The sequence below is a fragment of the Phoxinus phoxinus genome, assembly GCF_949152265.1.
Source record: "Phoxinus phoxinus genome assembly, chromosome: 1".
Lineage (NCBI taxonomy): Eukaryota > Metazoa > Chordata > Actinopteri > Cypriniformes > Leuciscidae > Phoxinus > Phoxinus phoxinus.
In genome coordinates, this window is record NC_136876.1 from 46994417 (window position 1) to 47009641 (window position 15225).

The 15225-nt window shown below is 38.5% G+C and overlaps 1 protein-coding gene across 1 annotated transcript in view; it reads left to right on the forward strand.

Annotated features, from left to right (window-relative positions):
* The window catches only part of LOC307003425 (uncharacterized protein), a 55442-nt gene that overhangs the window by 13838 nt on the left and 26379 nt on the right, over window positions 1-15225 (forward strand). The window contains exons 4-6 of the mRNA XM_079621788.1: window positions 7619-7702; window positions 8108-10045; window positions 11666-11839. Of these exons, the coding sequence (XP_079477914.1) occupies window positions 7619-7702; window positions 8108-10045; window positions 11666-11839 (2196 nt within the window). The remainder of the gene's footprint in view (window positions 1-7618; window positions 7703-8107; window positions 10046-11665; window positions 11840-15225) is intronic.

Here is a 15225-nt window from a genome sequence, read left to right on the forward strand (position 1 = left end):
CCTCCTTTCTCTCTCTCCTGTTACAGACCCCCGTTACTGAACCACGCCCCCCTCGCCACAGTTACATGTAAGACTGTTACGAAAATTAATGTTGACAAATAAAAATATGACATTAAATGTCTATGAAACGTTCTACGACAACCTATGAGATTGATAATCAGATATCCTAGATACATAACATAAACGTAACATTACAACTTGCATCTGAACAAAAGGACGCAAATGCGCTTGTGAACTAGTTTTTTACAGTCAATGGTTTGATAGGGAAACTTTGGATGTGCTATTCCCTTAACAGCGCGCTGATACACAAGCAACTAAAGCACAGAGAATTTACAACATTCTATCACAATCCTGTTCTCATTATAATGCTGGATATCTCATGTATATTGGCGCTGCACATCTTGCACTTTATTTTATTTTGCCTGGTAGAAAGTGATTGCAGTGATCACTGCGTGTTTTCAAAGCCATAACTATAAACAACTTTAAATAAAACAGGTTTACTGTTAAAAAATGAGTACAAAAGAACACTGCTGCATTATTATTATCATCAATGATTTAGAAATAGCCTATCTAAAAGGAATAGGACCATCTTGCAATGGCTGAGACTGATGAGTGAATGTAAGGTCGGTAAACTGCAGTGTTTTGCTAGATGGTCATTAAACTCAATTAAACACGTCTTATATTTGTGATTAATCAGACATAGACAACAAAAAAGTAATCTTGCAACTTACATCTGCACAAAAGGACATGAATGCGCACATGAATTTGACCATGCTAGTCTGATGTGTAACGTTCCTTTAACAGCGCTGAAAAACTAAAGCTCAAAGAATTTACAAAATTATATTACAATCGTGTTCTCAGTATAATGTTATGTAATACAGAATGAGTACTCGAGTACTCAATCGCTCTTGCCCATCCCTAGAAGTAAGGCTAAAGTGTTGTAATTGTGGAGGGAATCATAGTGTGGCCTTTTGGGGTTGATAGATGCACTTTTATGGACTTCAAAACCAAAACGGCCATTCACTGCCATTATAAAGCTTGGAAGAGCCAGGACATTTTTTAATATAACTCCGACTGTATTCGTCTGAAAGAAGAATGTAATTTACAACTAGGATGACTTGAGAGTGAATAAATCATGCTAATTTTCATTTGTGGGTGAACCATCCCTTTAAAGTGGGAAGAAGTGAGGGGTGAACTCAGTGTCCAGTCGAGTTAATAGACAACATGTGTCGGTTAATAATTTTAGTAATGCTAATCCTAGGAGTAGAGAGAGTGGCTAGCCGCACACTGATCCAATTGAGACAGAAAGTGTCTACGAAAACATTATTTTATTAATAAAGTGCAAAGTGCAGGTGAATTTAAAAACAGACAAGGCGAGCAAACGTTTCAGTGCTGAAACGTTTGCTCGCCTTGTCTGTTTTTAAATTCACCTGCACTTTGCACTTTATTAATAAAATAATGTTTTCGTAGACACTTTCTGTCTCAATTGGATCAGTGTGCGGCTAGCCACTCTCTCTACTCCTACCATTCGCCTGGCTCTACGCACCTGAAGTAAATGGACTCATAACAAAAGGATACTTTTCTGGTTGGAGCGCTACATATCCCTCTAAGTAAACAAAGTAATGCTAATCCTTCAATGGAATGCAAGAAGACTGATCGCAAATGGACAAGATTTGAAACAATTTATTGAGAGTAGAAGAGAAAATAATAATGATAATAAAATAAAATTAATTAAATTAATTAAATATGAATAATAATAATAATAATTTAATATAACTCCGACTGTATTCGTCTGAAAGAAGAATGTAATTTACAACTAGGATGACTTGAGAGTGAATAAATCATGCTAATTTTCATTTGTGGGTGAACCATCCCTTTAAAGTGGGAAGAAGTGAGGGGTGAACTCAGTGTACAGTCGAGTTAATAGACAACATGTGTCGGTTAATAATTGTAGTAATGCTAATCCTTCAATGGAATGCAAGAAGACTGATTGCAAATGGACAAGATTTGAAACAATTTATTGAGAGTAGAAGAGAAAAGCCAGACGTTATATGAATTCAGGAATCCTGGTTAAAGCCAAATTTGGACTTTATTATATTTGGATATGTAGAAGTTAGACACGATAGGGAAAATGGTGGTGGAGGGGGATGTCACGTTTGTAAGGCAGGGGACTCTGCACAGGGTGTTATAGGGAATGAGCAAGAATATGTAGTAGTATAAATATGTGGTGAATAACTTTTTCTTGTTATAAATTGCTACAATCCATGTAGAAGATTAGATATAAACAAACTGGAGGAAATAGAGGGGCAAGATATACAGTAAGTAATATTGTATGGTGTGGGGATTTCAATGCGCATAATGCAAGTAATAGAAGTAGAACAAGGAGAGAGGTTAGTACTGTCAAGGAATCTGCTCTTGACCTCACACTGGTTTTCTGTAGTATGGCAGCGATATGTAATTGGAGTGTCTATAAAGATGGAACAGTAAGAAGTGACTACTATCCAGTATTGTGTAAAATCACTATTTCTATATCACAAAGTACAGAAGGAAGAGGAGGAAGATGATTGGGTGATTGGGAAACATTCCAGAAAGAAAGTGACAAATGTCTGAGTCAGATTTATTATAATGATGATACAGAAACACTTGAAAATAAAATAAAGCAAGGAATATTAACAGCAGCAATAGAGTCCATTCCAAAAGGTAATGTAAAGAGGAAAACAGTACCATGGGATGAAGAATATAAAGTAGCAGTCAGCAACAACAACAACAAAGCATTTGAAATAATGAAAATAACTCATAATTTCATGCACATGATTCAATACAAGTATGCTCTGGCAATAGTAAGGAAAACAGTAAGACAGGCAAAAATAACATATTGGAGGAATTACTGTAGCTCAATTGGGAATACAACTCAGATTGGAAAGGTGTGAACAATGGTTAAAAAGATGGGTGGGGACAGAAGAGAATGAAGTTACCCTGTTCTGAGTTGTGGAAATGAAATTGCAGCGATGAATACGGAAATGTTAGTAAATACATTTATCACCATGCACATCTCAAATCATTTGTCTGAAGAAAGGCAGAGAGAAAACTAAATCTGAAAATTTAGAGGCACTAAAGATGATGGTAAATATTGAGGATGAACTAAATGTACCATTTGACATGGGAGAGTTAAATAGAGCAATGGCTAAAACTGGGTAGACTGCACCAGGAAAAGATGACATTTGTTATAGCATGTTGAAACAGTTAAATAAGGGGAAGAAGAAATTGTTGATGCTGGACAATAAAGTGTGGCAAGAAGGAAAATGACTAAAGATCTGGAAGGAAGCAATAATTGTGCCGGTCAGAAAACCTGAGAAAGAAGCTAGTAAACCAACAAATTATAGACATTGCCCTGACATCTCATGTCTGTAAATTAATGGAAATAATGATAAATAAGAGAATAATGTATTATTGAAAAAATAGGTAAGGTGGTTGAATGCCAAAGTGGATTAAGAGAGGTAGGAATACTATGGATGCAGTAGTGTGTCTTGAAGGGGTTGGAAAATCACAAATAAATAAAGAGACAGTAGTGGCAGTATTTTTCGGCGTAGAAAAGGTATATGATATGCTATGGAGAGAGGGGTTAATGATTAAGTTGCATAGGATGGGAAATAGAGGAAATCAGCTGTTGACCTCAACTGGGGATGTCGTCGGACGGTGGAAGGAATACTTCGAGGATCTCCTCAATCCCGCCGTCACGTCTTCCACTGAGGAAGCAGAGGCTGAGGGCTCAGAGGTGGACTCGTCCATCACCCAAGCTGAAGTCACCGAGGTAGTCAAGAAACTCCTCGGTGGCAAGGCACCGGGGGTGGATGAGATCCGCCCTGAGTACCTCAAGACTCTGGATGTTGCGGGGCTGTCTTGGCTGACACGCCTCTGCAGCATCGCGTGGCGGTCGGGGACAGTGCCTCTGGGATGGCAGACCGGGGTGGTGGTCCCTCTTTTTAAGAAGGGGGACCGGAGGGTGTGTTCCAACTATAGGGGGATCACACTTCTCAACCTCCCAGGGAAAGTCTATGCCAGGGTACTGGAGAGGAGAATACGGCCGATAGTAGAACCTCGGATTTAGGAGGAACAGTGCGGTTTTCGTCCGGGCCGTGGAACACTGGACCAGCTCTATACCCTCTACAGGGTGCTGGAGGGTTCATGGGAGTTTGCCCAACCAATCCACATGTGCTTTGTGGATTTGGAGAAGGTATTCGACTGTGTCCCTCGTGGCGGCCTGTGGAGGGTGCTCCGGGAGTATGGGGTCCGGGGTCCTTTGCTAAGGGCTGTCCGGTCCCTGTACGACCGAAGCAGGAGCTTGGTTCGCATTGCCGGCAGTAAGTCAGACTTCTTCCCGGTACATGTTGGACTCCGGCAGGGCTGCCCTTTGTCGCCGGTTCTGTTCATAATTTTTATGGACAGAATTTCTAGGCGCAGCCAGGGGCCAGAGGGTGTCGGGTTTGGGAACAACACGATTTCGTCTCTGCTCTTTGCGGATGATGTTGTCGTGTTTGCCCCTTCAGACCAGGACCTTCAGCATGCACTGGGACGGTTTGCAGCCGAGTGGCATCTGTTCCGGATGCCTCCTGGATGCCTTCCCGGGAAGGTGTTCCGGGCACGTCCCACCGGGAGGAGACCCCGGGGAAGACCTAGGACACGCTGGGGAGACTATGTCTCTCTGCTGGCCTTGGAACGCCTCGGTGTCCCCCCGGAAGAGCTGGAGGAAGTGGCTAGGGAGAGGGAAGTCTGGGCATCTCTGCTTAGACTGCTGCCCCCACGACCCGGCCCTGTATAAGCGGAAGAAGATGGATGGATGGAGAATAAGAATCCATATCAGTATCAATTAAAAACTAGTATTGTTAATAATTAGTTTGCACACCTGACATGTTTATCTGTTGTAGTTATTCCTGCACTTACAGTAGTTGCATGCTCATTTATTGGCGCATCTTGGTAACCGTTGCTAACCGTTGAATCACTTCTTCCTTCCTTTCAATCAGTATTTTTATAGCAATCAGTCTGCTATTATAATCCATTCAGAATTATTACCATATGTGATTTTACTTGACTAGTACTCGTTCACACTTTCTCATGTGCTGATGAAATGATTAGTGAAATTAGCTGGTAATTTTGTGCCAGGGCCAAAAAAACAAAAAAACAAATGTGATAAAAAAATTTTTTGGCCAATGCTAGAAACAATGTTATTCAACTGCACAACAACTAAAGCAGCGCACTTTGCGAAACACAAAATGTATGTCACTGCCAAAACTCTTGGCCATGGCTGTAGGCCAGGTCTGTTTCACAAAGATGTACTTTTCTTACAGTCAGAGTATTAAAGAACATCCTTTTCTGCTGCTTCTAAGTGTAGCTTGTATGGAAGAGTGAATCATTTACTATGAGAAGTCAAAGAGAGGGGCTTGTGTGACCTATGTGACGTGCTGCAATGGTCGTCTAGAAGAGTTAAGAATAGATGACTTCAACTGTCACTGATGACAACCCACAGCAATCACTCACATGACATCACAGCAATAGCAAACCACACCAATTCATTCAATTCCCGATAGAATTGAACCTGAATTTTCTTTTCTCATTCAAGAAGTCGTTTCACTCAGATATAAGCCACAAGAGGGCAGAAAATACTATCACAACTTATGCTAATTTTATATATTTCAGCATAAACCCACAATGCTAGAAAGCAGGGAACATAATCTAGCTAACATTAATTATTAATTTACGGCTAAATTGTTGCAGGGATATATAACAAACAAGTTTTTTTCATAATGCACTCAGGTGCTGTAACATTTTAGACGTTTTCGGTGCTTTGATGACACTGTTCATCAGCATGTTTTACATATTGAATCCGGTCTTCAACCACTCCTGAATAATTTTTTTGATAGCCAAAATGCTACTAAGTAACTTATTTAATTTGCTTCTTCAGTGGATGGGAGTCTAGGAGATCATGTTGTTCCACCACATTTTGAGTTTCACTTGTGCTTAAAGTTCATGCTATGCATGCGCCCTGCTTTACCCAGATAACCACCTTGTGAACTCACTATTAACAGCCTCATCCAGGCAGACGCGAGGAGCAAGTGCTTAAAGGATAATTCCGGTATTTAACACTTGAGTCTATATTGTAGTTTGTTTTGGATGAACAAGAGTGGTGGACAACATTTTTTTGACAATGGTTCCTCTCTCTCGAGTTTTTGACTATAATAGAATTGGCCATGGACCCATTTAACATTGGAGTCAATGGGCATGTCCGAAAATGTCATTAAAACAGCCAATAATGTTCGTTTACAAAACTGTTAAACTCACTGAGTGGTTAGTGGTGTTCGTTGATGATTATAAACAATATATCGTCACAATATATGATTCCAATCCGTTTATTTTGCTATAGTGGAACTATTTTTTCAGACACTTCACAACCGTGTAACTTCCGCTCAATATTTGAATCTGAAGCGTTAGCACACTCCCGACCACTTGATGGCGAAAACTGATGTTTATGTCTCGCGGGACACTCACGGTCACAGTCGAGTTCAACTTCATATTACAAGTAACAATTAATGAAGGTTTTGTTTGTTTATTTCGCTTACTCTCCCGGAGCACAGTTGCTCTGCTCGCTAGCCTTATGAGAAACGGAAGCGAGCAAAAAGACTACATCGACCAAATGTAAACAGCCCCCTTTCCGTTTCCGGTAGCGCATTTATATTAACGAGCACTCAGTCCTTCAAGAGAATTCAATGGGATTTTACAAAATGACGAATAAAACACGACAGAAACTGTATTTCGCAACACTTTTTGTTTCTGGAACATCAACTAACATCACTAATCACTCGGTGAGTTGCACAGTTTTGAAAACTAATGTTAAAGGTTGTTTTAATGACATTTTCGGACATGCCCATTGACTCCAATGTTAAATGGGTCCATGGCCAATTCTTTTATAGTCAAAAACTCGAGAGAGGAACCATTGTCAAAAAAATGTTGTCCACCACTCTTGTTCATCCAAAACAAACTACAATATAGACTCAAGGTGTTAAATACCGGAATTATCCTTTAATCCCAGTCCAAAAGACTCTCTTTCATGTTTTTTTCTGTTTTTTAACGGTATCTTCCAAATTATTCTTTTTGATACTGTAATCGGTTTAATTGCGGTTAATTGAGAAATCAAGTAATCGCAACATCCTTAAACTTAAAATGTTTTGTCGCATAGTTAGAAAAAAAATCAAGGAAAACAGTAATCTGTGTCTGCTTAATTAAATTAACATTTATCAGTTTATACATAATATATAATATTTTAAAGAGAAAACAGAGGTTTCATTAACAGTATTGCATTAAAAACAATTATGATAACTTGAGCAACTGGGTATTTTTCTGCCTGCTGTAACTCTTCTATTCAGTTTGTATTGAACATGCCGGCTCAGTTTAATTTTCTTACATTTCATGTGCATTTGTTTGAAGAAGGTCTTACTGTTGATGAGACCTCTGTTTTCTTTACATGTAACACAAGTACTGCTCTATAAACCATTGGTGTTAATTTATTGGAGCACACAGATAATCTGCAAAGAAACAGTCTGAAATATTTCTCTCTTTCTCTCAGTTTCTTCAGCAGGAAGAGAAAGAGAGCAGCATCTCCTCTACAGCCCCCTGATCTCAGTGATGAAGCAGCGCCCTTTGACCGTCTGTGAGTATATTCATGTAGAGTGAGACATTCAACACAAGAACACAGAGTGACACAAACAACAAGAGGGAAATTATTACATTTTTATTTTATTTCAGCAATAAAGTTCTTTAAACATAAAACAACAACAAATACAACAGAAACTCGTTATGTAAAGAAAGAGTCGGTATGGCCTTTGTTAAATAGCTTCTCTGTCATTTCTCTTTTAATATGTCTATATGACAATGTATTTTTGTCACATGGGTTTTCTGCATCAGCGTTATATGGACAGTAATCATATTATAGTCTATTAATCAAACACTTCTTTCTAAATGTGCTTGATTTCAAATAGGATAATTTAATATTAGAGGCATTTAAATATTTTCTCTCTTTTTTTTGTTTTTGTCTTTCTGTTCATGTTTTTTTCAGTGGTGGGAGAGCTGACCCGACCAGATATGTGTCCTGTCAGACCAGCACATCCTCCTCCTGTCAGAAACACATCAGTCATCATGACACAGAAGCAGCCCTGCAGCTCGATTCTCACCAACCAGTGCATGATGATCTGCAGAGAGTCAAAGACCAGCACAAAACCAGCATGAAGAACAGATATGAGAGGGTTTTTGAGGGAATCAAACTAGAAGAGAATCAGACCCTCCTGAACAGGATTTACACACAGCTGTACATCATAGAGGGCGAGAGTGAAGGAGTGAATGAAGAACATGAGGTGCTACTGATGGAGAAAAGTTACAAGACACTCCAAGACACTCCAATCCACTGCAATGACATCTTTGGTCCTTCAGCAGAACTAGGATATGAGGAGATGAGAAGAGAGGAGAAAGACAAAATCAAGACTGTTCTTACTAAAGGCATCGCTGGAATTGGAAAAACCGTCTCTGTGCAGAAGTTCATTCTGGACTGGGCCGAGGGAAAAGCCAATCAGGATGTAGATTTCATGTTTGTGCTTCCATTTAGAGAGCTGAACTTGATTAAAGATCATCAGTACAGTCTTCACAGACTTCTGCTGGACTTTCATCCTGAACTTCGAGATCTGGACTCAGAGAGGTATGGTGAATGTACAGTTGTGTTCATCTTTGATGGTCTGGATGAAAGCAGATTGACACTGAAGTTTTCAGACAGTGAGAAAGTTTCTGATGTGACTGAGGATTCATCAGTGGGTGTGTTGATGTCAAACCTCATGAAAGGAGATCTGCTTCCCTCTGCTCTCATCTGGATCACCACCAGACCAGCAGCAGCCAATCAGATCCCCTCAAACTACATCAACCGTGTGACAGAAATTCAGGGATTCAATGACCCTCAGAAGGAGGAATATTTCAGGAAGAGAATCAGTGATGAGCATCAAGCCAACAGAATCATCTCACACATCAGAAAAGCAAGAAGCCTCCACATCATGTGCCACATACCCGTCTTCTGCTGGATCTCAGCCACTGTGCTTCAAAACATCCTGAATAAAGATCTCAGTGCAGAAATCCCTCAAACTCTGACTGAAATGTACATCCACTTCTTCCTCATTCAAACACATATGAGGAACCAGAAGTATGAAGAGAGAGATCCAGAGAAACTCCTGCAGTCCAACAGAGATGTGATTGTGAAACTTGCTGAACTGGCTTTCAATCAGCTGATGAAGGGCAATGTGATGTTCTATGAGGAGGACCTGAGTGAGAGCGGTATAGACGTCACTGACGCCTCAGTGTATTCTGGGATTTGTACTGAGATCTTCAGAGAGGAATCTGTGATTTATCATAGGAAGGTTTACAGTTTTGTACATCTGAGCTTTCAGGAGTTTTTTGCAGCACTGTATGTGTTTTTCTGCTATTTACACAAGAACAGTGAAGTTATGAAAATGTTCCTCGGAGGACAGTCCAGAACTCAGTGTGAAAATGTTCCTCTGGACGTGTTTCTGAAGGGAGTAATGAATAAAGCCTTGAAGAGTGAAAATGGACACCTGGATCTTTTACTTCGATTTCTTCATGGCATCTCACTGGAGTCCAACCAGAGAGTCTTACAGGATGTGCTGATACACACAGAGAACAACCCAGAGAGCAGAGAGAAAATAATCCAGAACCTCAAACGAGGTCAAAAAAACAACGTCAGTCCTGAAAGATGGATGAATCTGTCACACTGTTTGATTGAAATGAAGGATCATTCTGTTGTTAAAGAAATGCAGGCATTTTTAAACTCTGAAACAAAAAAAAAAAGTCTTTCTCTTGCACAATGCTCAACATTGGCAAACATTATCCTGATGTCAGAGGAGGTGATGGATGAGTTAGACTTGAAGAAGTACAAGTTCAAATCAAAAGAGGGTAAATTGAGACTGGTTCCTGCTGTGAGGAACTGCAGAAAAGCTCTGTGAGTGTGAAAATATAAACATAATTATATTTGACAGAAGTTCTGATGGAGGTTTGATGAGTTTTATTGGGGTTTGTGTTCACAAACACTTTTTTTCTGTAGTTTTATACTTTGTGAACATAACGAAGCTACCAGTAAAACTAGTCCAACTCTAAGGCGGGTGTTGATGTCATTTTAGTCAATAGAATTGGTTTATGTAATAAAGTACATCTATATATATATAGCTCCAGTCCTGGAGGACAAGTGTCCTGCTGAATTTAGGACACTGGCCCTCCAAATATCCTCACACAAGCGAATTTCATTCCGATTTACTTGCAAATTACAGACAGGTGTGTTTAATTAGAGTTGGAACTAAAGTCTGCAGGACATCAGCCCTCCAGGACTGGAGTTGAAGATCCCTGATGTACATAATGTACTTTTAATTAAGTAAAATCTTTGTTTTAATTTTGTCCAGAGAGTGAATGTTAAAGTAACATGATATTTTATGGTGAACAATAGTGATGGGAAGTTCGGATCATTTTACTGACTCTCTTGTTCGATCTCGTTCATCAAAATTAACAAATCTTTTTTCGAGTCATTTTGTTCATTTAAGGGACTTTAATTGTTATACTTTTAACATGCAAATTCCCCGAACACATCCACCTACGCAATCTTGATCATATTCTAAATTAAGAAATCATTATAATGCAGTCAAAAATAATTTACAGGGAACAATAATAATTACTTACCTTTACCTTCCGAGTCTTTTGTTCATTTGTCACGTGACAGACGCAATGAATGGATCGTTCATGAACGACTCATCACTAGTGAACGAAGTCAGTGCTTCTCAAACCTGTCCTGGGTCCCCCAACACTGCATATTTTTGATGTCTCCCTCATCTAACACACCCGATTTAACTCAGTTCATTAGTAGAGACTGCAATAATTTAATTGGGTGTGACTGATGTGAGAGATATCCAAAATGTGTGATGATGGGGAATAATAAATTGCATGAATATATTACGATATATTGAATAATGCTGAATAATGTAATGTACTGAATAAAATAATGTGTTGAAAACATGTAAAGTCTAATTGGTCAAACAAAAATTAGTTGAGTTCAAAAGAATCAAAATTCCCATGCAAATAGTTGCCTCAATCCCAAGGCAATATTTTTTAGTTTGGAAACCTGTTGCCTTAAAATTCTCAATTATTTCTAACACATTCTCAAGAAAAATATTGCCTAGGTTTATCTCAAAAATAATTGGGGCGACTATTTGAATGAGTATTTTGTGTTTGACCATTTAGACTTAAGTAATACCAACAGAACTTTCCTCGTAAACTCAACCCAAATACTTTGTGTAACAGAAACATAACTCAAGTGAAAATAACACATGAATACACATTAGTGCAATAATAAATATATTGTCACATATTTTTCAATATATGAAAAGTGACAATTCCTTATGTATTATTAATTATATTTTAATATACTAATGCAATATATTATTCTGTATATTTCCAAAATAGTTAAACCATTTAATATATTGATCATAAATACATTTTGGAAATATATTTTCTTTGCACAAGGGGACATCAGCACAACAGCATGCATTTTGACCAGAGTCCTTGCTGTTTTCAGATTGGCAAACTGTAATCTCACAGATCAGCACTGTGAAATTTTGGCCTCAGCTCTACAATCATCAAACTCCCCCCTAAGAGAGCTGGACCTGAGTAACAATCACCTGCAGGATTCGGGAGCAAAGCTGCTCTCTACTGGACTAAAGAGTCCAAACTGTCAACTCAACATACTGAGGTTTGTGTTTCACACTGATGATAATTATTACAGACCCCCGTCAAGCATGTTTAAGAAGGAAACATTTTGGGAAATAGAAAATTTAGTTTTTCCCTTCATAAGCCTACCACAAATCTAACTGCCCTCTTGGAAATGTGTATACAGTGGGGTCCAAAAGTTTGAGGCAAAAAGTAAAAATGTTTATATTCTGCACTGTTTTATCATTTTATAAACATACTTTCGTGACAAATGACCTTTTCTAAGTACTGTCTTTTAAATTTCACTGACAAGTCCTACATTAACCACTGTTGCTGTTTTTTTCTGACGTTTTGCTTTTTTTAAACTAAATTTATCAATCGTCTTTGTGTTTGGATAATTTCAAATAATCCAAAAAAATGCTAATTTGTTTTTGTTGGGTCACGCAAAATAGTGACACAAGGTTTCTAGAAATACAAGGTTTTTTTCCCCCTTTTCCAAGTCTTTAAGACATTCATGCTGTAGATTTTTGTCACCTTCATTTCTGTGACATCCACCAGCTAGAGTTCTCCATGATCTCCACCAGAGGACATTCTTTCTGACTCTTTAGCTTCTCCACCATGAACTACATCTCCCATAACCCATTGCCCAGACTCATTATGGTTTGATTACTTCTACCTGTCTATCATTTGCATGTATAAGTTTGTCTATTTAAGCTCTGTGCTTCTACCCACTCTTTGCAAACTCTTGTTGGTGTTAATACTGCAGTTCTGAGTACTTGTATTTTTAGCCAATGCATATTGGCATGCAAGATTTGCATCTCGCGTTCTGCCCCGCAGTGCGGTATAAATATACGGAAGCAGATGCAATGCACGTTCAGCTTTTTTTTTCTTTTTTATACTTTGTGAACATAACCAAGCTACCAGTAAAACTAGTTCAACTCTAAGGCAGGTGTTGATGTCATTTTAGCCAATATAATTGGTTAGATTTGGACTAGTTTTACTGGTAGCTTGGTTATGTTCACAAAGTATAAAACTACAAAAGAAAAACTGAATGTGCATTGCATCTGCTTCTATATATTTATGCCCTCACTGCGGGGCAGAACGCGAGATGCATTGGCCGAAAATACAAGTACTCAGAACTGCAGTATCAGGGGCGACAGTGGCTCAGTGCTTCATGTAGATTGTCTACAAACCGGAAGGTTGGTGGTTCAATCCCCGGTTCCACCTGACCAAGTGTCGAGGTGTCCTTGAGCAAGACACCTAACCCCAGCTGCTCCCGACGAGCTGGATCGCCTTGCATGGCTGACACCGCCGTCGGTGTATGAATGAGTGAGTGAATGGGTGAATGTGAGGCAATATTGTAAAGCGCTTTGGTGGCCATTGGGTCTGTGAAAGTGCTATATAAATGCAGTCCATTTATTAACACTAACAAGAATTCGCAAAGAGTGTGTATATATAGATATATAGCTCCAGTACTGGATGACAAGTGTCCTGCTGAGTTTAGGACACTGGCCTTCCAAATATCTTCACACAAGCGAATCTCATTCAGATTTACTTGCAAATTACAGACAGGTAATTTGCATTCAGTTTTTCTTTTGTAGTTTTATACTTTGTGAACATAACCAAGCTACCAGTAAAGCTAGTCCAACTCTAACCAATTATATTGGCTAAAATGTTTTTTAATTAGAGTAATTAGAGTTGGAACTAAAGTCTGCAGGACATCAGCCCTCCAGGACTGGAGTTGAAGATCCGTGATGTACATAATGTAGTTTTAATTAAGTCAAATCTTTGTTTTAATGTTGACCAGAGAGTGAATGTTAAAGTAACATGATCTTTTATGGTGAATTTGGTTAGTCAGTTCTTCTCAAACCTGTCCTGGGTCCCCCAACACTGGACATTTTGATGTCTCCCTCATCTAACACACATGATTTAACTCAGTAGTTCATTAGTAGAGACTGCAATAATTGAATTGGGTGTGACTGATGTGGGAGACATCCTAAATGTGTGATGATGGGGAATAATATATTGAATTAAAGTATATTACAATATATTGAATAATGCTGAATAATGTAATGTACATGTTGAAAACATGTAAAGTCTAATTGGTCAAACAAAAATTTGTTCAAAAGACTCAAAATTCCTATCCAAATAGTTGCCTTGGTTGTTTATCTCAAAAATAATTGGGGCTACTATTTGAATGAGTATTTTGTGTTTGACCATTTAGACTTAAGTAATACCAACAGAAATCAAGCGTAGTGCTAGTTCTGGCAGGTCACGTTAGTCAAGCTCACATCAGCTGACTCTCAGCTTATCCACATCTAACTTTAGGAATATGACGCCTATCACTGTATACATATATAAGCTCCTTCAGTATTATCAGCAGCTATGGCGTTTCTCAGGAGCACATTACCCTCCTCCATCCCCAGCTTGCCCAGTCCGGATTTGGCATTTGGCATCCCTTGAATCAGAATAAATTCTCGAATTATGTTGTACTTTAAAATCTTGAATTAATTATATTTAGTATAATTGTCAATCATATTTGACATATTTCCTCGTAAACTCAACCCAAATACTTTGTGTAACAGAAACATAACTCAAGTGAAAGTAACACATGAATACACATTACTGCAATAATAAATATATTGTCACATATTTTTAAATGTATGAAAAGTGACAATAAATGTATTATTATATTTATTGTATTATTATTATATTTTTATATATTAATGCAATATATTATTCTGTATATTTACTATTCTGTACTATTAACAGCCTCATCCAGGCAGACGCGAGGAGCAAGTGCTTAAAGGATAATTCCGGTATTTAACACTTGAGTCTATATTGTAGTTTGTTTTGGATGAACAAGAGTGGTGGACAACATTTTTTTGACAATGGTTCCTCTCTCTCGAGTTTTTGACTATAATAGAATTGGCCATGGACCCATTTAACATTGGAGTCAATGGGCATGTCCGAAAATGTCATTAAAACAGCCAATAATGTTCGTTTACAAAACTGTTAAACTCACTGAGTGGTTAGTGGTGTTCGTTGATGATTATAAACAATATATCGTCACAATATATGATTCCAATCCGTTTATTTTGCTATAGTGGAACTATTTTTTCAGACACTTCACAACCGTGTAACTTCCGCTCAATATTTGAATCTGAAGCGTTAGCACACTCCCGACCACTTGATGGCGAAAACTGATGTTTATGTCTCGCGGGACACTCACGGTCACAGTCGAGTTCAACTTCATATTACAAGTAACAATTAATGAAGGTTTTGTTTGTTTATTTCGCTTACTCTCCCGGAGCACAGTTGCTCTGCTCGCTAGCCTTATGAGAAACGGAAGCGAGCAAAAAGACTACATCGACCAAATGTAAACAGCCCCCTTTCCGTTTCCGGTAGCGCATTTATATTAACGAGCAC